The sequence below is a fragment of the Nymphalis io genome, chromosome 15 (genome assembly GCF_905147045.1).
Source record: "Nymphalis io chromosome 15, ilAglIoxx1.1, whole genome shotgun sequence".
Lineage (NCBI taxonomy): Eukaryota > Metazoa > Arthropoda > Insecta > Lepidoptera > Nymphalidae > Nymphalis > Nymphalis io.
In genome coordinates, this window is record NC_065902.1 from 9,059,082 (window position 1) to 9,084,635 (window position 25,554).

General features: G+C 33.0%; 1 protein-coding gene across 1 annotated transcript; it reads left to right on the forward strand.

Moving 5' to 3' along the window:
* LOC126773950 (uncharacterized) lies at positions 1–24,113 on the forward strand. Its single transcript, XM_050495210.1, has 25 exons — positions 1–59; positions 4,435–4,600; positions 5,822–5,964; positions 6,528–6,692; positions 6,820–7,012; positions 7,086–9,248; positions 9,313–9,453; positions 9,564–9,704; positions 12,542–12,802; positions 13,203–13,388; positions 13,550–13,674; positions 14,709–14,870; positions 14,996–15,082; positions 15,555–15,753; positions 15,940–16,065; positions 16,469–16,597; positions 17,630–17,836; positions 18,960–19,050; positions 19,469–19,564; positions 20,121–20,264; positions 20,899–21,135; positions 21,581–21,748; positions 22,225–22,312; positions 23,549–23,654; positions 23,997–24,113. Exons 1-25 carry the CDS (start codon positions 1–3, stop codon positions 24,111–24,113), a joined length of 5,700 nt encoding a protein of 1,899 aa, XP_050351167.1.
* The last annotated feature ends 1,441 nt before the right edge of the window (positions 24,114–25,554 follow it).

Below are 25,554 nucleotides of genomic sequence, written 5' to 3' on the forward strand. Positions count from 1 at the left end.
ATGCATTTGACAAAGTTACAAAGAAATCAATCTCAACTTCTCGAGACTCCAAAATCCAGGTAAGGTTGTTTTAAAGGATGCTAGTAAATTGCTCTTTTCACGGTTGAGTCGACATAAAAATACATAGTTACCAAGAAAGCGTTGCATTTTCTTAAGAATAAGAATTCCATTTTCCGAGAATGTTATTTTCATATTATACAAGTTTGTGATTTCAAATGGGAAACTATTTATGTAATATATAATTATTAAATATCTTGAACTGTTAATAAATATCTTTATACAATTAACTAGCAACCAGTCCTGGCTTTGTATGGGTAGAATAAGGGTCTGCATCAAATATTTATATTTCAAGGACGAGTAAACAAGAGAGAAAAAAACTATATTTTGGACCAATAACCTTCACGGACTTAACGCAGAACTCTAAAAATGTCATAATCATCTGATGAATGATTTAGGAACGCATAGAGGATAACTATTCATTTCAATTTATTAAAGATTAATTAGTTGAATGCTATATATATATAAATAGTTGATAATGCTATCTTCTTCTTTCGAATGACAAATAAATGATGACAGAGAGAGAGAGAGAGATATGTAAATTAGTTTCTAATTATAAACACACTAAGCAAAGTTTATAAATAAGGTAGACATATATCTATTATTATCATGTAAGGTATTTTCAATAATATTCTGGAAGCATTTAAGCCGTTCCCATTAAGTTTAGTATTTAGAGGAAAATTGTAATTACAAGCAAAATATACCTAATAACACTTTAATTTAAGGAATGAAGTACTCTTAAACTGAAAACGTTATTAAATAGTCATTTTAATTTTTATTAAATAAATATTGTTGTATAATAACGTGTATTACCCGATAGCGAAAGATGGCGGTAATAAAATCTGTCAGTTTCCTGAATCGTGCTGTCTAGTTTCGCTACTGTATATATATAACGTGACGTATATATATGACGAGCTGGTTGGCGTAGTTGGTAGATACTTGCCTTTCACACCGAAGGTTGTGGGTTCGATTCCCACCCAGGACAGACATTTGTGTGCATGAACATGTCTGTTTGTCCTGAGTCTGGGTGTAATTATCTATATAAGTATGTATTTACAAAAGAAAAGTAGTATATGTAGTATATCAGTTGTCTGGTTTCCATAGCACAAGCTTTGTATAAGCTTAATTTGGGATCAGATGGCCGTGTGTGAAAAATGTCCCAGGATATTATTATTATTATTATATAACGTGAAAGTGATTTCATGTATCGTTTGATCCTCCTTAACTTAGCTTAGGCTTAGGCTCAGGTATTTTTTTTAATGTTATCGGTAGGCTGGCGCGCAAAGGGGTCGCCTAATGTTAAGTGATCACCACCGACCATAGACATTGGCGATGTACCAATAAACCATTCCTTTCATCACCAATGCGCCACCAATCTTGGGAACGAAGATGTTATGTTATGTTGTGCTTGTAGTAACACTGGCTCACTCATTCTACAAACCTTAACGCAACAATACTAAGTATTGCTGTTTAGCGGTAGAATATCTGATGAGTGGGTGGTACCTACCCAGACGGGTATGCACAAGGCCCTATTACCTAGGAATAGAATAAACTTGTGATAATTTACTCAAATAAATAAGTTAAATGGTTAAAATAAAGATTTTTTTATTCGCATTTTTTTTTATTTTTTTATATTCGCCGGGAGGGCAAATGACTCTACTCCACCTGATGATAAGTGGTAGTAGAGTCCAAACGCGACGACGGCCAGTACAGACGGGAAAAACGTTCTGCACTAGCCGCCTTCGCCTTGCCGGCCCGCAAGATGCCTCTTCACGCCTCGTTTGAAGGAACCCGGGTTGTAAGAGGAAGGGAACACGTGAGCTGGTAAGGAATTCCATTTTTTGGAAGTGCGACAAAGAAAGGAGTTGCCAAATTTCTTTGTTCGCGATGGAATTGATGTCACAGTTAGGCGGTGACATCGAGAACCAGCTCGCGTGGACTTAAGAAGGAAGGGGGAAGCGGGAATTAGAGAGAATCATTCCTCAGAGCACTCGCCGTGATACAGTCGATAGAAAGCGCTCAGTGCTGCTATCTCACGACGCAATTGTAAAGGTTCAAGGGTGTTTGTGACCTTTACGTCGCCAATAATGCGTACGGCACGTCGCTGCAACCGGTCCAAGGCCTCAAGTAGGTACTTAGCGGAGCCATCCCAAAGGTGCGAGCAATATTCCACGCAAGACCGTACCTGTGTTTTGTACAGCAAGCACAGTTGTTGTGGCGTGAAAAATCGCCGCACCTTGTTCAGAACTCCGAGTTTCCGTGAAGCTGTTTTTATAACAGCCTCGATGTAATCCCTTGGACTAAGGTCGCAGCGAACGTCAATTCCCAGCATGGCGATTTTGCTTTGCATCACCAGCGGAGTACCACAGAGGGAGGGAAGAGGGGAAAATGTTGACTTTTTCGCCGTGAGAGCGCATACCTGTGTTTTCTTGGCATTAAACTCAACAAGATTATCAGAGCCCCATTTGGCGATGAGCTCTAACGTCCTATCGAGTTCAATGACAAGATTCTCCCGCCTCTCCTCAGTTTCCGCCCGCCCAGCCACTGCGCGTCCGTGGTATCCACCATGCACTGTACTATCGTCTGCATAGCAATGTATGTTCCCAAGGGAGAGCATATCATTGATATGCAAAAGAAAGAGTGTGGGAGATAGCATATATATATTTTCAAATTGCCTAGTGTTGGTATCGTTTTCATCATCATACAATCATCATCATACACGTTTGTGGTTCAATGAGTGAGCAATGAATGTGAACGTTATTGTACAATCACTCCTGATTTATGGCACAGAACATAATTAATAGCACTATTCACTTTAATTCAATTAAAATCGGGGACCGAAACCGATACGAAATAATATTCCATGCAAATATCTGCTGTTTGTTAAATTATAGCGGGTAATGGAAATCGTGTCCACGTTTGCTACAACAATGCTTGTGTCCACGACATTCAGCGAATTCGGCTAAAACTATTCCTGTTTAGCTAAAATTTTGTCTATTTGCATTCTTCTCGAACCAAATATTTGTGTAATTTGCTTACGTACAATCTCAAGATAGATATTTCAAACAGGATGACACAGCAAAATATCTGAGCGTAAAGTGCCTCCAATCAATATTAAAATGAGACCTATCCACTTAACGCCTTCAATTCCATCGCAGGCATACATCGCAAATCTTCTATAACTCGTAGGCAATCAGCCGTGAGATCGCGCTATTTCCTCTGCATCCATACTGAGAGGTAATACGCCTATTACTCGTAACATAATGGCGCCTTGTGATTGGACAAATTCTGTAGTGAAAAAATCGCTATAGATCGGGAACAATTTATTTCATGAACTGATGGCTCTATGGAGCCGCTTTTGTATCATACACAATGCTTTTACTGAGTAAAAAGGCTTTATAAACTTATAAATACTTTATATATATTATATTTATTTTATTATTTGCATAATGATTCATAATATTGTAAAATATCTTATTATTATTTGTCAAAATAACTTTTATATACCACAAGAGTAAATTGATTTTAGATAATCACTTACAGCTAAAATGAAATTGTGTGTTTATAGTTAGATTCTACTATATCGACATCGACAGGCGCTCGATCCTCGTTTATTAAATGGGCAAATAGACTCTTGATAGTTTCATTACACATGAGATATTACGAGAGAAACATTAGCTTCGGTAAAATGATTAAAAATGTGTGATCACAGTGTTTTTATGGAATATTTTTTTATGAATAGTTAAATAAAATGCAATAAATTCTATTATTATTAGAGCTTATTGTTACAAGTGTAAAGTAAGATTAAGTACATGTTTAATCACATCTTGAAATATATATTCAAAGTTCGGTGGTATTTTTTGATGAAGGATTGCTCGAAACAAGCTCGTCAAACAAGCCGCGTGAGTAAGATCCTACCGTTTCAGCGTTTAATTAAGATAATGCGTGCTCCCGCTTTTGATGGAGCCATGTCGCGCGTCGTAGCGTCTTGTGATCATACTCGTAGAAAGCAGGCTACCTTTAATGTTCACCTAAAATGTACCGCATTGCAAACAACATACTAATAATGCATATAATTCGTAGTATTATACTTACTCTTTTGATATAATTTACATCGGGTTTTTAAATGTAATCTAAATAAACTTCCCCTATATGAAGCATAATGTTTCTTTTCTCTTTGTTATATTATGTACTTATGTAATGTAAACATACTGGCTTAACTTAGTATGTATAAAAAGAAAATTCTAATGTAATCAATGTCAACGAATATTTTTTTTGTTTCATTATTCTGTCAATCGTTGAATTTACTTCAATAATAGAAATTAGTCGGTTTTATTAACTGGTATAAAATTACTTTTTTTACTTTTTCTATTATAGGAAAAAAATTATGATAAATCAAAAGAACTCAAGTGACCTCGATGAAAAATATGAAGAAGGAGATACAGAAAAATCTTCTATACGCTGGAGTAATGTACTCTTCATGCCTTTCCACCCAGTCTTCAGGAGTATCGTAATTGCTGTAGTCATAATTAAAACAACTATTGTAAGTAATTAAATGTTGTCGTTTTGTAATCCTTTATATTTTGCCGAGCCGGTTGGCGTAGTTGATAGATACTTGCCTTTCACGCCGAAGGTTGTGGGTTCGATCCCCACCCAGAACAGCCATTTGTGTGCATGAACATGTCTGTTTGCCCTGAGTCTGGGTATAATTATCTATATAAGTATGTATTTACAAAAAAAAGTAGTATATGTAGTATATCAGTCTGGTTTCCATAGCAAAATCTCTGCTTAATTTGGGATCAGATGGACGTTTGTGAATAATGGCTCAGGATATTATTATTATTATTATTTTGTACTTATTGATTTTTTGTAGCCTTAAGCTATAATTGTTGATAGAATAATTGGATCGAATGACGATGACTTTAGTAAAAATGTACTGCTATTTTGTCTTATTCGGCAGGTTCGATAATTACTTCATTACAGATACAGAGACCAGGCAATTAATATGTTCTATTAATAACTAAAACGGCACATTTATATACTAAATATAAATACCGAATAGTAATGGACGACCTCGTTGGTTTTATAGATAGTTTGTAGGGTGTCAGCTCCAGGTCAGCCCTAATAATATGAATAATAAGTGATTGGATTTTTCCGCCAAGAAATACTTTAGGAGCAGCTTTGTAATTTGAAAATTGGCAGTGTTGCACCCCCATGCCTCTAAAGGCACGTTAAGGGTCGTCCGCCTACACATTCTACAATCTTGTCAGATTGCCGTTCCATCCTATTATTCGATACGGTTAGATAGCGCATCCGTCTACCTATAATATAAATATATATATTTGGCTCTTCTGGTTGCCGGGCATATTACTACCCAACTATTTTCAACGAACACGAATCTACTTCATGTTCAATATTTACTTTATTGTTATGTCTAGCGAATCCATTAGGCAAAACGTTTTATGGCAAACAGAGCGTGAATGAAAAATACTACATAATATGTTAGTATTTTTGGCAGCCATTCTAGTAAACTGCTAATAAATATATTTTCACGCCCAATTTTTCAATTCACTTTGTATAAAAATACTGTAATCTTCTATGATTTGCTTTAGATATCTATTGAATTAATCAATATAATTTTTTTTTTCCTAATCTGAAGTATCCATGGAAAGAAGATTCGATAAACGATTTGATGATTTTTTTTCTCGTATGATCAGTAAATAATGATTACATATTTTTCTTTTTTGTATTTCGTAATTCACAGGGTCCTATTCAGTCGGTTTACCCCATTGTGTACTGCTGGGAGACGATGGAAGAAGTACCTGAATTGGCGTTTATTAAGATGCTCTATTTGTACTTTTGTGATACTATTTATGGTCTTGATACTTTTCTTCATATGCTTCACAGGTAATTTAATCTTCTGAATCGCAAAGTGAATTTATTCTTTTTTTTTATAGAATAGGAAGGCGGACGAGCATATGGGCCACCTGATAGTAAGTGGTCACCAAACGCCCTTAGACATTGGCATTGTAAAAAATGTCAACCATCGCTTACATAGCCAATGCGCCACCAACCTTGGGAACTAAGATTTTATGTCCCTTGTGCCTGTAAGTACACTGGCTCACTCACCCTTCAAACCGGAACACAACAATTTCAAGTATTGTTGTTTTGCGGTAGAATATCTGATGAGTGGGTGGTACCTACCCAGACGAGCTTGCACAAAGCCCTACCACCATATCAACTGATGAAATTCGAATAAGGGTACAGAAATATTTTGCTTGATCTTTTTAAGATAATATGTATCTATTGTTATAAAATGTATAAGCTTATATTTGCGTAAATTCTATCATGAACTTAGAATAAACAAAAAAGTGCACGACAATTAAACATATTATTAAAATTGCTAGACTGATTAGAAAATAGATAAAACTAATATGTTTTAAAATGCTGATAATATCTGTTTTAACTAGACAAGTTACTGAAGAAGCTATGAGACGGGAATATTTGCCAAAGTCAGCGTTCCTGCTTTTACTTGATATTCTGTCTTTAATTCCTTTTTATCGCATTATGGCTGAAGATGTCTGTTCCCCAGTTGACATATGGCCAAATATACTTTCATTTACTGAATTCGTTATGTAAGTTTATTAGTTATAATAACTTATTTTTATTCTTGATTATATATAAATAAAGTTATTTATGTATACTTAATGATAATAGTAATGTATATATAAATTAGTGGACTTAAGTGCTTTTTTATTTTAGAATATACAGAGTTGCAGATAGTTTTTCTTTAATAACAACTCATAAATTTGTCTGGATAATTTGCGGATTTACAATAATCTTAGCAATAAGTATAAATTGTGTTACTTGCTTTATACTTTTACTGACATATCACGGTCTTTGTCAAAATTGTAAAACTGGAGTATATGATTGGCGGGCTCACGTGACTCATAAAGTAAGTAATAGTTGTTTATGTATTGAATACGAAGTATTACATTTTCTTCGTTTTCATTAACTTTATTTTTTAGCTGAACGAGACTGACATTTATTTCTCCACGTACGTTTATGGAGGATCCATGATTTTATCGTATGTTGTTAATAGGCAATTTGATGAAATAAAACCTTCAACCTTATTAGAATACATAATTATTAGCATATTGTTAATTGGAGGAAATATCCTACTAAATTTTGTAGTATTTCCAAAAATGGTAGCTGAGGCGCTATTAAAATTTCGAAGAATATGTATATATTATCCACATGTAAATAGAATTATTGAGGAAACACAACGGCGTAATCCAACATCGAAAGCCTATATTGAGGTTAAAAAGTTCTATCAACTTATGTGGCACAAACGAAATGGTATAACTTGGATACCGGAAGTAATAACAGAGTTACCCAGATATTTGAGGGTTGACATCAGACAAGATCTAGTTTGGTCAGTTTTTTATCATAGCCCAACTTTAAGAAAATCCTCAGCTCCATTTAAACGATGGCTTAGTGAATACGTTAGATTTGATTATAAGCTGCCTGGTGAAAGATTGTACACCGGACCACATTGCAATTCGCATTTATATTATGTAAAATCTGGTATAGTACAACTAATCTCTATGGATGACGCATCGACAGCCTTGATTTCTGTAACGAGTGGGACAATATTTGGTGATATTAACTTTTTTATCCCTGCTTCAAAGAGAAAAGTTATTGTTCGTTGTCTGACTTATTGTGAAGTTTTATTTATAGCTCGTGTTGATATTCTGAATTCATTACATAAATATCCAGAAGATCGTCGTATGATATTGCGTTTGACAAAGGAAAGAATTAGGCATGCTCATACTTTGTACACGTGTAAGCAACATGTTAGAGGATTAGATAGAGCAGAGGACGAAGGAATCGCGTGGGTTAAAAGACGTTGGTGGGAAATTTCTGACGCTGTATCCAATTGGAAAAAGCGATCTTCTAAGAAAGAAGGCGACAAATGTGAATTACCAGCAGAAGACACTGTTTATCATTGTGCAAAATATATTGGTCAGTTAGTGCTGTGCAGTGATATACAGCTACAAATGAATTCCATGTTCTCTAATGTTAAATTTCCATGGATTTTCGTACCAGATTCCACGTTTGGTCGAATATGGAAAAAAATCGTATCTGTTACAGTTTTTTGGGTATTGTTATTGCATCCTCCATACATAACTAGAAATGACATACCTACGTGGTTTAAGTTTTTCCAATTTTGGACTGACCTCGTTTATATCCTTGATATCGTAGTATCACTTTTGACTTCTGTAGTGAAAAATGAAAACATCACAGATAATTTCGCTACAGTAATGTTCGCTCGCTGTAAAAGTACAAGATTCGTTTTAGATGTTCTATCGACTGTTTGGATAGAGAATTTGGTACTAATTTGTGGCTTACCCCAGTTTTATGCTGCCTGTCAATTTAATCGGTTAATCAAGATATACGTTTTGTTTACTGAATGGGAAATTAATAAGAATCCAGTTTACGATGTTTGTTATAAAATCACATTGATAAACGTTTCCTTCGTTTATATCATGAGCTACTTTATTTTTATGATTGACAAAAACAATCAAAATTTGACGACATCTTATTTTTATGGCGAAGTATTTTGTAAAAAAGGAACATCTGATGACAGATGTGATTTCGAAGGACTCCATCCGCTTATTGTTGCGCTAGCATGGACTTTAGAATTCTTATATTATGAGTACCTTCCAAGCACATTGATGGACATTTACGCAGCACTTTTAATCACCTACATTTCGTTTATAGTTTACATTTATTGTAAAACCGATTTGGTTGCATCTCTATATTTGAAATATAGGGATAGATGTAATTATCAATATTTTGTGGCAAATATTAAAAACCATTACACACATCATAAAATACATCCCGACTTACTCAAGCGCTTAAATAGATATTTAATATGTCATTGGAAATATTATAATGGTATGGATGTAATGCATCCGAATTTTTTAAAGAATGAACCTTACGATATTTATTGGAAAGTTCATGGCGAAGTTGCAGAAAGAGTAATAAAGGAATCAAGAGCTTTTATATCTGCTGATCCTGCCCTTATACGAGAGTTAGCTTATAAAGGAAAATTTTTGGTACTCCCCAAGAACTCGACGATTATTCTTTACGGGTTACTATGTAAAAACGTCTCATGGATCGTGCAAGTTAGTTTTTTCTTTTATATATATATTTTTGAGTTTTATAATTTTATCAGGTGTATTTTTTAAGGGCTCCGTTTTATGTGAATATCCAGACGAACAGGGTGAGTTAGTAAGAATAAAGTACTATCCTGGTGAATTGCTTACATCTTTTGGAGTATTTTTTGGTACCGTTTCTTTGAGAACCTTAAGTGCATACACTGAATGCGAAGTAAGTGTCTGGAGATTTAAAAAATATAAAACTATATACATTTTGAATTACAAAAATTATAAAAAGTATGTAATCCTTTAATTTTTAAGCAGTTGATAACTGATTTTTAGGTTTTGTATATAAAAACTCAAGATTTTAATAATATACTTAAACACTATCCAAACGAATGGGCACATTTTCAGCACACCATTGAAGAATTTTCTCCAAGAATTGATGCTATAGTTCAAGATTATATAAAAAAACATCAAAAGGTAATGTATTCTATAGATAATCATGATAACATTAAAAATAAAATTTGTACAATGTACGTAGAGAAATTAATTTTAAACTTGATATTAGTATATTTACAATTTTAGTATCAAAAAAATCTTAGACAACATATCTTTCATGCAAGAAAATCTAATAATCCAGAGATACCTAAAAGTACGCCAAAGGTTTCCGATGAAACAGAAAAACCTGAAATTGGTTATGCTTTCATAAATCCATCATCAAGGTAAGTAAGGGTTATTACCAAGATCCTAACATAGTTTAAGCAAAAATGTATATATGTAATTATTTTCATGTGTAATATCAATTGGCGCGTCTCGGGATAAAGTATTTTTTTATTTATACCTTTATTGTACACCACAAAGATTAAAAAAAAAATTACAAAACATGGATAAAACTTAATTATGAGTAGCATACAACTTTGGCGAACTTATCGCTACATAAGGATCTCTTCCAGGCAACCAACGGCGTAAAAAATTAATCATAAAATATGAGGTAGGTGGTGCATGTAATAATAATAAAGAAAATAACATATATCTGTAACAAACTAATAAGTAAATGTCATTAAAAATACACATCTATCAATAAAAAAATTTATATTAGATCCATACATATATTAGGTCCAGGTACGTATGAAATTGGCGTTTTTTATTTTTGTTATCTATGCACGTTTGCCATCTCATAGGTAGTTCATTGATCCCTTTATTAAAAAAACCGAGGGGGCGAGAATCAATAAACTCTGAAGGCGGTTAGGACTGCCGCATCGCAGTTGAATTTTTTTCCTTATAAGAAGTTGTCCAAATGCCGGAAAAATGCTAACCGATTGGAGCAAGGTCCGCGGAGTACGGTGAATGTCGCAGACATTCCAATTGTAGCTCATATAACATAGTGTTTGTTGTGCAGTGTGTGGTCTTGCGTTGTCTCGGAGCAGCAGTGGCCTAGAGCGATTGACAAATCTCGTTTGTTTAGCAGCTAGTTCTTTCTTCATAATTTGCAGTTGCTGACAAAAGATATCTGCCGTAATCAGATTTTAGAAAGCTGTAGTTAGTGACACCGGCGCTAGTCCACCAAACACTCACAAGTAACTTTTTATGAGTCAATTTTCGTTTAGAGCAGGGTTTGGCTGGGTCTCCAGGGTTCAGCCATTGCGACGGGCGCTTCCAATTATCGTACAGTATCCACTTTTCATCACAAGTAATGATTCGATTTAAAATACCTTCATTATTGTGTCGGTTGAGCAAAGTAACACAGCAGTCGACGCGTGTTTGCAAGTTCGATTCACTCAATTCATGAGGTACCAATCGTTCAAGTTTTTTTACTTTCCCGATTTGCTTCAGTGGATTAATACAGTTTTATCACTTACCCTGAAGCCTGATGCTATCTTTGAAGTGCTTTGTGATGGATCCGCTTCCACAATAGCCTTTAATTCTTCATTTTCCACTTTGGTCTCCGGCCGTCCACGGGGTTGGTTCTGAAGGTCGAAATTTCCAGAACGAAAACGTTGAAACCAAAAACGTACCGTGCTTTCTTTTGTCATACTAGCACCGTACACATCATTAATCCTTCGAGATGTTTCTGCAGCACTGGTGCCACGGTAGAACTCGTACTCGTAAATATACCGATATTTCATGTTTTCTATTGTGCGGTAATAAGTGACGCCAAAGAAAAAAATAATGAGGAAAAATCAAATGAATGACTGTTTTCAAAACTCAAATGCACCAGCTAAATGAATTTATAAATTTGAATTTGGAGTTCTTAACCAAAGAGGAGATATTTTAGATCAAAGTGGTCAGTACAACAAAACGCTAATTTCATATATAAGGACCTAATATTACCAATACATACTAAAATTACAAATATACAATATGAATACAATATACAATAAATACGATAATGTGGATAAATTCACACAATTATTCAAACAATACGTATTCAAAAAATTAAATAAAGTTGTATATATGCTGTAATGGCAAACGGTATATAAATAAATTGATGACCCTCTCGTATCTGTCGCTGCTATATATTGTGTTTCCATAGCACCGCTAAGTTGCTATATATAATTATAATACTTATAAATTAATCTCATTTGTTTTTATCTGATTGAATCCATATATATTGATTTTATTCTATTTATTTATTTATTTATTTTTTTATTGATTTTATTCTATTATAAATTATTTGAGTAACCATTCGGTGTTTTATATCCCGGCGTCCCGAGACGGCCAAAGTTTTTTTCAAATTTTAAATTTGGTTTTGTTTAGTGCTTTTTTTTCTATTTTCAGCTTTATGCACCATTGGATGTTATTTCGCGCAATTGTCGTAGCCGTTTCCATTGCAACAAATTCTGTTCAGGGTATTTTTCCAATTTAAATTTAATTTCATTTAAGTTAACAAAGTTACCGATTTTTAAATAATTGACACAATCATATTATTTATCAATTAAAACTTTACAAGGTGGAAGTGGAGCTGTTATCAAGATGCCATTTCAGATGTTAAGTGAGATATGTGATTTTATTTCACTCGTCGATGTTGGTATAAAAATGTTTGTAAGTATTTCTTAGTAACGATTTTGTCTTATTATTGTATCGTAATGTTTAATTTATAAAGACAATGTTTGATAAAATTTATAGGATTCAAATCTTGTGAAAATACCGTTAGACTTAAAATCGTTAGGTTACGGTAGTTTATTAAGCATTTGACACCTTTTTGAAAATCGAATAAATTAAATTAAATGGTTCCGCTGATTTGAAAACGACCCAAACATTGTCATCACCTTAATATATATATATTAGCTTTATAATGTTTATTTTTCCTACGACAGATGGGTTATTACGATGAACGAGGCTTATTAATTACAAGCCTACAAAAAACTATTATCCACTATGTCAGTCGTGGTTTTGTTTTCGATCTCATCGGATGTTTGCCGTGCTATCAAATTATTAATTTATTTACCACAAAAACCATCAACGAAAGCAATGGGATGTTATTGGACACAATTAGTAAATTCGCACATATGTATATTATCATGGGATATTTTAATTATTTAGCCGACAGGCCAAACATAAGTTTTGCAGTTTTAATGGTATGTGACATTTGGTTGTTGTTTTATTTCTTAAACTAAATAAATTAAAAATAATTGAAAAAAATAACAGCGTGTATATGTCTCACTGTTGGGCAAAGATCACCTCTCTTCTTAGGGAGAAGTTATTTGTGGTAGAATTTCATCCTGGTTTTGTCATGACCTTTATCTTTAACGCCGAGAACGAAGAAAATTATAAAATCAAATTAAGCAAATGAAAATTCAGTAGTTTCATTTGAAGAGGTTTTTCCGCAACCTTCGATTAAAATTGACATATTATAGTCATTGGGTCAATTGGGCTCAAATTTATTTGAAGATATCTTTTTAAGATTTTTTACATGTTTAGGCATTATTTGTAATTTTGTCATTCCTATTTACTTAAGTTGATATATAATGAATTCAGATAGTGAAGTGGCAGGTCGTTTCGGTACTTGTCATGCTTGGCTCGGCTCACTACTTCGTAAGTCAATGTATAAATTTTGAATGGGGCGAAAACTATACTCTTGAGAGAATGTCACGTCGAAATCATTGCTGGTTGCCAAATTATCTTCCACTATCCGAAAACCCAACTACATATCAGCTACATATGGTAAAATATCACTCTTATAACTATTTATTTTATATAATTTGATATTATTTATATTTCGACTCAACTTTTGACTATCTATTTTTTTTTGTAATTTAGGTTACCATTTTAAAAAGCATAGTTTTCGAGTCGAATTATTTTTAGAACTCAAATTTTTTTTTTAGGTTTACGCTGAAAGTCTAAACCTTGCTCAGAGCGGTTTTATGAGATTTAATCTAGGAAAGTTTCAAATAAATCGTGAACATCTCGGAGTAGGATGCGTACTTTTCGTACTTGGATGTATGTTTTGGTAAGTGCGAATAATACTAAAAATAACCGTAACCGTACCGTCACAGCCTGTGAATGTCCCACTGCTGGGCTAAAGGCCTCCTCTCCCCTTTTTGAGGAGAAGGTTTGGAGCTTATTCTACCACGCTGCTTCAATGCGGGTTGGTGGAATACATATGTGGCAGAATTTCAGGGAAATTAAACACATGCGGATTTCCTCACGATGTTTTCCTTCACCGTAAAGCACGAGATGAATTTAATCACAAACTAAGCACATGAAAATTCAGTGGTGCTTGCCCGGGTTTGAACCCCCGATCATCGATTAATATTCACGCGTTCTTACCACTGGGCCATCTCGGCTCAAATAAAAAAAAGAAGTATACATTTAAATCGTTCGGTTAAGTATTAATCAGCCTATATTCATATTAATTATGTTCTGTAAACTAAAATTGACGCTTATGCTTTGTAATTTGGTAAATGGTCGTAAGAAATTATTGTTGAAAGACCTGGATGTGAAATAATTATATACTGTGTTTATATTTTTATTTATTGAAATTCAATTCATAATGAAACATTTCGACCCAGCTTGTTACTTACATGAATAGCCTTTTAGCAGTCAAAAATAGTATTTGTATCGTCTATCCATTAATATTGGCCAAAAGACATTAATACTGTGGATGTAACTTTCACTAAAGGCACAATGCCCGATTGATGGCGCATTGACTATGACTATAATGTAAGGGATAGTTACTATTTTTAACAGTACCGTTATCTATGGTTGGTGGCCCATATTTGATTACCTATAATTAATCCAAATCAGTTAACTTTGTCTGTGTATAATAAGCCAGTGATCTTAGCGATTAGTCAAAAGTTGATTGCTGAAGTATCAACTAGTGGCGGTTTATCGCAGTTACAAAGTAACAATGTGGTTTTCATAAAACATCCTTTCCCATGAAAACATACATACATTATGTGCAAATTTTCGTGGTGATCGGTCAAACGGTAACGAAGTGTATTAATCTCAATCTTAAGATTAATGTAAAATAAAATTTTCTAGGTATGTTATGTGTTACTCTTTAACTTTGCTTGTATTAAATTATCGCGGTAATACGTTGTTCCAACATGGAGTAAATCAATTGAGAAGATTCTTGAAAGCGGAGAGAGTTGATAACAAACTTATCAAACGAGCGGTAGCCCATTTTAGATATTGGTGGTTAAGGTAAAGTAAACATCTATATATAATATAATGCTTGTAATTGATTAATTTGTTGGTAATTAAGTTAAATCTCTTTAATTACATATCTTTATAAGAATTATATTATATAAGAAATCATTATTTTACAGAACAAAAGGAATAAACGTACAGAGCTTAATGAATGAACGCATAGGCGTTATATTTAGACAGGACTTGAGTTACTATTTCTTTCAAAAGTAAGTAGAGCATTAGTTTTTTGAATAATATAATAGTATGTTTTGGAAAGATAATTGGGCAATGGGAAACCGATTTATGTAAATTTATCCTATATATACATAGATATAGAATGAAGAGACGGAGTCGTTTTCATATACACAATTGCTGTTCCTTTCGAGTTTTTCTCGGCGGAGCTCATCTTAGAAAGAAGACTTATTTTCTCCATATTTAATTAAGCCGCACTCATCATATATTCTATCACCAACTACAGGCACCAGAAATATAACTTTTTAGCTTCCAAGGTTTCTGACGAATTGACGTTGTAAGAAATGTTCTTATAGTATCGATATCTGTGGGTGTTGGTGTTGACCACTTACCATCAGGAGGCCCATTTGTCAGCTTATCTATTTGAAAAATATATTTGTTATAAAATTACATATAAAAAAGTACATATTTAAAATGATTTCACTTATAACTTTTTATTGTAATCAGGGCCGTGGAGGCTACTGACAGTCTCCTGTGCGGTGTCGAAAGCGTTGAACGAGATCTGGCTAGCGCTTCCACCCAACTTTATTTTCTTCCACACGAAACTATCGTTAGACAAATGGATCTTACTCCTTACGTTTTCATCGTTCACCGAGGAAAAATTATGATTAAAAAAGACGGTGAAGATTTAGCTATACTATCGAAGGTATATTTTAAATTTACATACTTTAAATTGGAAACTAGATAATTAAACATTTATTCCTATCTCTTGAACATTTGATTAAAATTTGATTAAAAATTTGGTATTTTTCTAATTTATGATCATAAAATGCCCATTTGCTTAAAATATTTTTTATAAAAACTAAGTTTGTATATTAATATTATATCATAGGGCTCCATATTTGGGCAGTTAGACCAAGCTACTCCTAGACCGCTACGTATTTCAGCCGAGTCCACTGAATACGCTGACCTTCTACAGATACCTATAAAAGATTTTCAGGAAATCATCGGTGACAAGGTGAAAGTTTTAAAATGTTTTTATAAATTTGTATTTATTATTTAAGGACCTCTATATTCATGTTTGATTGACTACTAGTAGGATGATGAGGAAGATGGCATCCAAGCGCAATAAAAAAAATTATTCAAGTTCGCACTTATAATCGTTTTTAGCTGGTCATTAGAGTGAAACTGTGCTCTGTTTTCTCTTTCCGAATGTCAAATAAACAATGACAGAAAGAACGAATCAAAGTTTAACTTACAGCGGCTAAGCCAAGTTTATAAGTAAGGCTGTTATATGCCAATTTGGTTTTTATTTCATACTATAAGCAAAGTTACTAATCGTATCTTAAAAATTCAATATTGTATAAATAGTGTTGTTACTAATAATGAACGAATTATAAAGTGATGTTCATTGATTTTAGGGTAGGGAAAATATTGCCAAAAATCCGCAAGCAAAATACGATTATATGTCTGTTAAAAATATAGTAATAGAAAATCCTTATAATACAATAAGGTATTTACTCAGACGGCGAAAAACTATCAAATTTCCGGTAAGTTATACTTTTTAACTTCAAAAGAGATTTTAATTCAACTACATATGTATACATTTATATGAATGTTTTTTACGTATTTTATGAACACCCGTATAGAAATAACCCTAAGTTTGTCCGAAGTCAGTTTTAATTTATTTTGACAAAAAATATGTACAAAATATTGCAGTTTTTGGTAAACTGTTGTATAATAAACTAGATACCTGCCTTGACTCCGCACAAAAAGGCTTTAAATAAAACGTTTATATTGGAGGACAATTAATATACAATTCTTTTGTCTCAAAGCTAATGAATAATTTAGGAGCGCATATCGAATTAAACATATAATATAATAATAATATTCTGGGACCTATCACACACGGCCACATCTGATCCCAAACTAAGCAGAGCCTGTACTATGGACACCAGACAACTGATATACTACATATACTACTTTTCTTTTGTAAATACACACTTATATAGATAATAATACCCAGACTAACAGACAGACATGTTCATGCACGCAAATGTCTGTCCTGGGTGGGAATCGAACCCATAACCTTTTTTGTGAAAGGCAAGTATCCAACCACGCCAACCGGCCCGTCAAACATTAATTTTATATATTAAGAGAAGACATATCTTGTAGCCATTTTTTATGAATTTAAATTAATAATATAAAGAATAATAACATATTGTTTTTAAAAAAGTGGATGAAAGAACGAATGAAGGCAAGATCTGGTACTTGGTACTCTCGATTTTTGTACCTTACATGGATGATTGGTCCGGTCGTGTCAGCCTTTTTGGTCCTTTTTTTAATAACGCTGCCTGACGATAAAAATATGGACATGCTATTTTTTTTCACGATTTTGGATATCGTCCATTTACTTCACATGGTGGCTGATTTTTTCTCAGTAAGCATTACGTTTATATTTTAAGGATCGCCAGTTCGTATTAATTGTTTTATTTTTTGCATTTTTATTTATATTTCAAAGTGAAAAGGTCAAATATAATACATATTTTAATAATTAATATTGATTACCTGTTTTCTTTTAGACCGATCTGTTAGTGATTCAAGGAAAATGTTTAGATGTACCTGTACGATGGGGTATTCTGAAGAAGTGGCAATTTTATGTAGATGCCGTATCTCTCATTTTACCTATAACAACATATTTCACTGGTTATAGAGCTTATAGTTTATCGAGGCTATTAAGACTGCGCCTCCTCTTTAATTTTCATCAACACTTCTGCAAGGGATTTGAGGTGTTTTTTTAATCAATTTTTTTTAGGAGTTTGGTCACATAGTTATCATATCACTCCTGTAGGAGCTTAAACATATAAAAATATAAACAGCATAATCGAGTTTCTGCGTTGATATCATATAAAACTGAAGTAACATAATAACAGCTGTCTTCTTTTTGTGGAGTGAAGGCTTGAAGCTTATTGAGCCAGTGTAATTACAGGCACAATGGACATAACATCTTAGTTCCCAAGGTTGGTGGTTCATTGGCGATGCGAGCGATGGTTAATATTTCTTACAATGCCAATGTCTATGGGCGTTGGTGATTACTTACCATCGGGTAGCCCATATGCTCGTCCGCCTGCCTATATACTATAAAAAAATATACATTCCACCATGCTACTTCAATGCGGTTTAGTGGATACTCATGTGGGATTTTTTTATCTACCATTAGTAAATTTCCTTACGACGTTTTCTTTACTGTCAAGCTTGAAATATATTAAATACAAATTAACTACATGAAAATTCAATGGTTTCCGTGGTTAAGCCCGCAATATTCGGTTCTATCGCCTTGTTGTTTCAGTTTGAAGTGTGAGTGAGCCAATGTAATTATAAGCACACGGGACATAAAATCTTAGCTCTCTTAGGTTGGTGGCACATTGTCGGTGTTGATGATTCTTAATATATCTTGCAGTGCCGATGCCTATGCACCGTGCTAACCACTTATCATTTTTTTTAATAGAATATGTAGGCAGACGGGCAAATTGGCCACTTGATTGGACATTTGCCAGACTGCCTATCTATATTAAATAACAAAAGTGTAACTATTATTTCCTTATATTACAATGTAAGAGATTATACAAAAAATCGTTCTATTTAAAAATCATGATAAGAATAAATAGAATACTTTGAAGATATACATTTAAAAAGAAACAGAGCTTACAATTAATTCTAAAATATTTATAGATAGAAAGTTAATGATACTAGTAATCACTTATGGCTTGATTTACAAGCGGTGTTTAGTTAAACAATGCTGTGTCTTCTTCCTTCGAGTGTCAAATCAATAATAACAGAGCAAAATCAGTGTTTAACTAAACAGCCGCTAAGCAACGTTTATGAGTAAAGCCATTGTTTTTGGCTTTTCAGAGCACAATTGCTCCAATATTATTAAAATTTATAATAGTGACCCTTCTGCTTCATTGCATGACCTGCGGCTGGATATATGTGGCGTGTCGAGGTAATAATTATAAAATTAATTTCTCCATCATTGATCATTACCGTAGGACTTTCGGTTTCGATATTATATTAAGTAACTAGTTTTCACCCGTGCGTTGGGGGGAGGGGATTTATTTTTGATTTAATAAACCAATAAAAAATATGTTCGGGTACCAAATAGGTACTAAATGATTGTGCAAAGGCAAATGCACAATACGGAGCTCTTATGAGGAAATCACAAATGGTCGGTTGACATCAGTGTGGCTGGCTTTTTTTTAACTCAAGTTTAGTGCTAATAACATAGGTAACAAATATTTAAACAATGGTATTAAATAGTACTAATAGGTACTGAACGGTCACGTTTTAAGGCTGATCTGTCACTATACAGTCATTCTAATGCAAGCAGAATTCTCAAGATTAAGGTTAAGTTATGATTTTAGGCAAGGAGTTTCCTTTTGATATACCAGCTGTACCGTCACATATAAATGTAACTATTGATTACAGCGAATGGTGTTCACCTAGCCAAAGGATTGGAGGTACTAACTTGGATTATTTTCCTTGTATTTTTTTAATTTAATAGTAAGCCTAATTGGAACAAGTCACCTGATGTCAAGTGGTCACAACCGCCCATAAATATTGATGCTGTTAGAAATATTAAACATTCCTTACAATCCAATGCGCCATCAAACATGTGAACGAACAACACGTAAGGAGTTATCTCCTGTGTGCGTGTTATTACACTTGCTCGCTCAGCCTTTAAAATTAAATACAATATTGAGTATTGTTATTAAGTGATAAAAAAATTATGTATTGATGGTATACCCAGACGGGCTTGCGCAAAGTTTTACCATCAAAATTTAATGGTCGCATTCAAAGATATAATATCAAGATCCTACCTTAATATCTAAGGATTTATGTTTTAATATCTAAATACATCTTAACATTTGATGAAATAAAGGTGTCGCTGAATCCGTCACCGACTTCAGTTTTATAATACATATATAATATGTGTTTTAATAAAAAATAAGTAAGCTATTTTACACTGGTTAGTGCGTTTGATGTTGTTTTACCCTTACTTTAAATTATTTGTAGGATGCGCTCGAATAACAAGGAACTACGAAGAAAATAATAAAAACAAATTTAGTTTTCTTGTACCGATAAAATGGACTGCGGATTACATTGTTGCTATGTTGTACATTATAATTATATACACTCATACGGAAGTGGATATCGTAAGTATGATGATATCATGTTGCATTAAATTATTCGTCTAAATTTTAATAAATGAAAATTATTTTTTGTATTAAGGTGTCTTTTATGCGTTCCTTAAATATACATGCAATGGAGATGAATTTTTCGTGAAGTGTTCTGCATACGCCAGCGAAAGCCTTAGTTCTAAAATCGAGAATTTTTCTTTGTATGTTTGTCCTTAAATATAAGTTTTTTTTTCATGATTGGATGGGTAATTCATTTATTTTATAAATTTATTTTTTTGTTTTTTTTTTTAAATTTATAAGATATATAAGTTGAGTCGAGTTTTAAGCAGATTAAGATTTAATTAAGCAAGTTATACATACTATCTGCATCATAAGAGTGAAATAAGGAGTTTTATTTTTTGTTATTAAAAATATTTTGATTAGCGATCGCAGCGCCACCTAACGGGTCTAATTAAGGCCATCCAGGAACACATTCTAACACACGAAAAACATCATCATGATCGTTCCAGTCACTTTGGAGTAGCTTAGTGACGAACACATCTACAGAATAATTATACACATTTTGTTGGCTACGTGTCTTTATGGATCTCAATAAAAACTTATTCTATTTCATATTTCGATCAATTTATCACTTTGTATTTTGTTTCAGGTAGTTGCACTTAACTTGCAACAAATTTACTACAAACTGTTCATCAACTATATTATTTATCCGACAGAAATTTGGATACTTAGTGTAGCTATTAGTGCTGTTTACACGAAGTTTCGAGAACTTTACGCGTACGATTACGACGTCAATATACTAATTACGAGTCTTCGGCATAGTGGCTTATCTCCCGCTCTTTTGGAATCGGTACGCGAATATACGAAGCAGTTATGGCAAAGACAGAGAGGTAATACAGATAGCAACTCCTCCCATTTTCCCCCTTAAAAGAACATTTTTAAAAGAATAATCGTAACAGATGCTTATGTTATAAAATAAATATATGTTTCAAATATCATTTTTCTAGACTCAGTAGTCAGTAGTTAGTAGTTTTGGCCGTGTGTTGATTGTCAATCAGCTCAAAGGATTTTATAAATATAGATTATTATAATATTTTAAATAAACATCGCGTAATTTATTGTTTTACACTTTTGCGTATTATTAGTCTGATTGCGATTACAATTGATTTTGGTTATGATGAACATTGCGATAGCAATTGCAAAATCTAATTAGATTGGCTTCGTTTTTGCCATTAATAAGCACGTGGACGATGCTTCCAAAAGCCGATGACAAGAAATATTTACTTTCAATTTCATATTATTTTCATAATTATATCTCTATTGAACGTTTTTAAGGTAATTGGCTTCCGGAATTAGCTCATCAAGCTCCAAATTGTCTTCGCGAAGACTTACTTGGATCGTTATATATACACCACCTAAACTCGGCTCCCTTATTCCGAGATCTTCCAGAATATTTCAATCGGCAATTGGTTGTTAGATTACGAAGAGTCGTGATTTTTCCTGGTAATAAATTAATTTTATTAATGATAGATTCGCAAATTAACATTATGAAACAAATTTTTGAAATAACAAATTTTTACATACATATATCCAAGTTCTAAGGTAATAATACGTATTTTATTGAAGTTTATTTGTTTGTGTAGTTTATTGTTTCTATGAATTTCCGTATAAAATACAATATTTAAATTATAATTACAATTTTGTCTGTTAATTCAATTCATTCAATTAGTCCAATGTCTGAGTTAGGTATCACCTACTTATCTACCGCCAAACGGCTATACTTAGTATCGTTGCGTTGCGAAGGGTGAGTACATGTATAAGGGACATAACATCTAGTTCCCAAAGTTGGTGACGCATGGGCGGAATTGGCATAGTAGGAACGGTTAATATTTGTTACATCGCCAATGTGTCATAGGGCGGCCTATAAAGAAAAAAACTTTTGTTCTGTATAGTTTAAATAACGCGTAATATTGTTATAGGTAAATACATTGTTCAGGAGGGTGATATATTTTCCTTCATGGTTTTTATTCATGAAGGTGAGGTTGAAAAGTGGTACACCGATAAAAAGTAAGCATTCATATTTCTTCTCGTTCTAATATTTCAATACTAATTCTATTAATGTCGTATCAGTTCATAAGCATGTAATATTACGATAGTCTCTCTAATAGCTTGCTTTGTTGAACCCTTGATAATAACCGTAAAATTAATGACTATAAGCCGATAGAATCAATCAATATAATATTATTCCTTACGTTGATAGCTTTATATATTATATTGTTATACATACGAACATATATGTTTTATATTTTAGATTTCAACGAAATATCGTATACATTTTTTTCATTATTTTATTAATATTTACAAAGATAATTTTTCAATTGTCACTGACATTATTTTAAGTTAATTGTGTATTATGCATTTTAAATATAGAACGTTTATTACAAGTCTTGTCAAATCTTAAATGCACTTCTGCTGGACTATCACAGATAATATTAACAACCTTACTATATTCTACTTATTGCACGCCGCTTCTTCACTGCTGTACATAATAGGTACAGTCGCATGACAGAACACCTTTCAGCAGGTTTCGTCACGAGTACGAGATCAATTAGTTAGAAAATTAATACTAAGAGTGAGGCCACACGGGTGCGTTGTTCTGCATTGCGATTAGCTTTGAATCTCCGTTGTATTTCATACAAATCTCCATAGTATGGCACTCGGTGCGCTGCGACTCCGTTTGACGATGCAACGCGGCGCTCGTATAAGGAGACCAGGTGGTTAATTCTATTAATCTGTAATGGTGACGATACATGACTTATCAAACTTCAACGGAACTGCAACTGTTGTTTTAGTAGAATATGGAAACGATTGAATGGCAACGCTTACGTTTTAATTCGATTGCGATAAAGTGACAATTTCTTAAAAGAATTGGCTTCCTCGTAGCGGGGACGGGGCGTCGTAGCGTCGGAGTGGCAACGCAGTGTAGCGCTGTATTATTTATAATGTTCAAGACTGTCATGAAACACTCCACACGCTGATCGCTGCGATGACGTAGTACAGGTATCAAGGCGTTGTGACACCGCAATGATCGTCTAGCAATCGATGCGTTGAAATCATGGTGACGACGTAACACACTGGCAATGTCCGTGTGGCCTCACTCTTGCAAAATGTTCTGTCTTGGGCATCAGGCTCAGGATTTAAATAAGTATTTAGGAGAAACGGCAGTTGAAGAGCGTTCATCAGTAAATCTACAAAATCGTACATGTATTGCTTCAACGGTCACTGATGTTTTTTTCATTACAGTGGTGAAAGGAAAATGTTGTCTGTGCTGAATACGAACGGATATTTTGGACTGTTACCAGGGCTTTTTCCAAACACGCCGTTTCAATTTTCGTATTTCTCTCGAACGGTAAATGCTTTTTCGACATCACTTTATTTTTTATACCACTTTTTTATTTATCTAGCAGAAATTTAAACATTCAAGATCCGACTTTTCAGTCAATTGTTATTTTTATTGTAAAATAGTTGTAAGCAACTAAAAATTATAATCAATATTTATTATATAGCCGAAAATTAAGCACATGAAAATTCAGTGGTGCTTGCCCGGGTTTGAACCCATGACCATCGGTTAAGATTAACGCGCTCTTACCACTGGGCCATCTCGGCTTTTATGTAATGTAATAAGGTAATAATATATCAAACGTGAGCGAAAGATAATGATTGAAGAATCGAACTGTCTTTACGATTCCAGGTGGTTGACATGGTTTTCTTAAGACATAAAGACTGGCAAGATTTATTGCAAGGCTACCCTGATGTCAAGGAAAAGTTGTATGCCGCTGCCAAGCAATACAGAAAGGACGCCGTTTAATTACTCCCTTTTAATTATTACAATTTAATTCTTCATTTATAGAATAATATGTAACTTGGTTTAAGTTTATCTAAATAAATAAATTCCATATAAAACTGAATTATTTGAACATTTTTATGTAATCTATTAAACTGGTTAAAAGTATTAAAGTAATAAATTTTTAAAATATATTCTTTTATTTATTTATGTATGGAATATTAATGAATTTTAGTACACTTGATTATATCGTTATAAAAGCTTAAAGTTCAGATAGAACTGGCTTAACTGGTGTTAGCGAGCGACTTCACGGTGCCATGTCATAGACGTCATGATTAATTATTGGATATCTCTAGTATTAAACGTAACTAATTATTATTATATAATTTATAATAAAAATTATTGTTGTATATATTGTATCTAATTATTATTTTTATAATTGTAATTCCTAATTGTATATAATAATCTATGAAACTGTAATCAATATTATTATATCTGGCTTAATATTTACTATTGGTATATAAACTTTTTAAAGAAAAAGATTGATCTGTCACGACCGATATAACTGAATATTTTTCATTTATATCCGTTGTGATTGCTTGGAGAATTATAAGCGGACTTGAACGTAGAAAATAGTTATCATAAGCTGAATGTTGGAAAAAACAATGGCCTAATTTGACCTTTAAAAATTTCATAGATGTACAACAACAACAGGTGCAGTTAAATAAATACCTATAATTATAAATTATAAAATTAGGTTACCTTATTTACCTATACTAACTATAGAACTATATAACCTAATGAGGAGATTCGCTATACGATTGTAGGCCACGGTCGAATATCTAAGTGACATCTACTAACGTTCATTTGAAATTCGTCGCAGCTGAAAAAATTGCCATTCAAATGAATGTATCTGATTTCTGTGACGAATTTAAGATTCGAATTCGAATTTCGAACTGAATTTAAAATTGAAAAAAGTTTATTTTTATTTAAGTATTAAACCAGGTTGATATGTACGTCAGTTGATAGAAACTGATTTCAATAAATGTGTGGTATGAAATCCAAAGCACATATTAAGCCCTATTAATTTATCATTATACAATTATTATACCTTTAAATTATCTCCGTTAAAAATAAAAAATAATTAAATAGAATAATTTTCCTTATTTAATCTTGGATAGAAGAAAGTAATTTTTATCCTTTTAAATGATTATGTTTAGACATTCTTAAATACTAAGTGTAACCTTATGACCCAATGAGTTACAGGTACAAACTGCAAGATCTGAATGTCTTTTCTTATTTTATCTCGATATAAAAATGTTTGATTTTTCCCTATAAAATACCCTCTCTTCTCCCAAATATAGAACGTGATTTCGAAATTTAAATTTTAACTGAAAAATATAGAAAATTTTAGGCGTAATATGAAGATACGATATCTTTTAAGGGCTTTTCTAGATTTACGATA

What these genes read in the sequence shown, in the direction of transcription:
- LOC126773950 (XM_050495210.1), top strand. Translation starts at nt 1, where the DNA reads ATGCATTTGACAAAGTTACAAAGAAATCAATCTCAACTTCTCGAGACT. An exon ending in GTACTTGGATGTATGTTTTG is followed by an intron (nt 13,675 to 14,708) that starts GTAAGTGCGAAT and finishes AAAATTTTCTAG; the next exon opens with GTATGTTATGTGTTACTCTT. An exon ending in GTTATGGCAAAGACAGAGAG is followed by an intron (nt 21,136 to 21,580) that starts GTAATACAGATA and finishes AACGTTTTTAAG; the next exon opens with GTAATTGGCTTCCGGAATTA.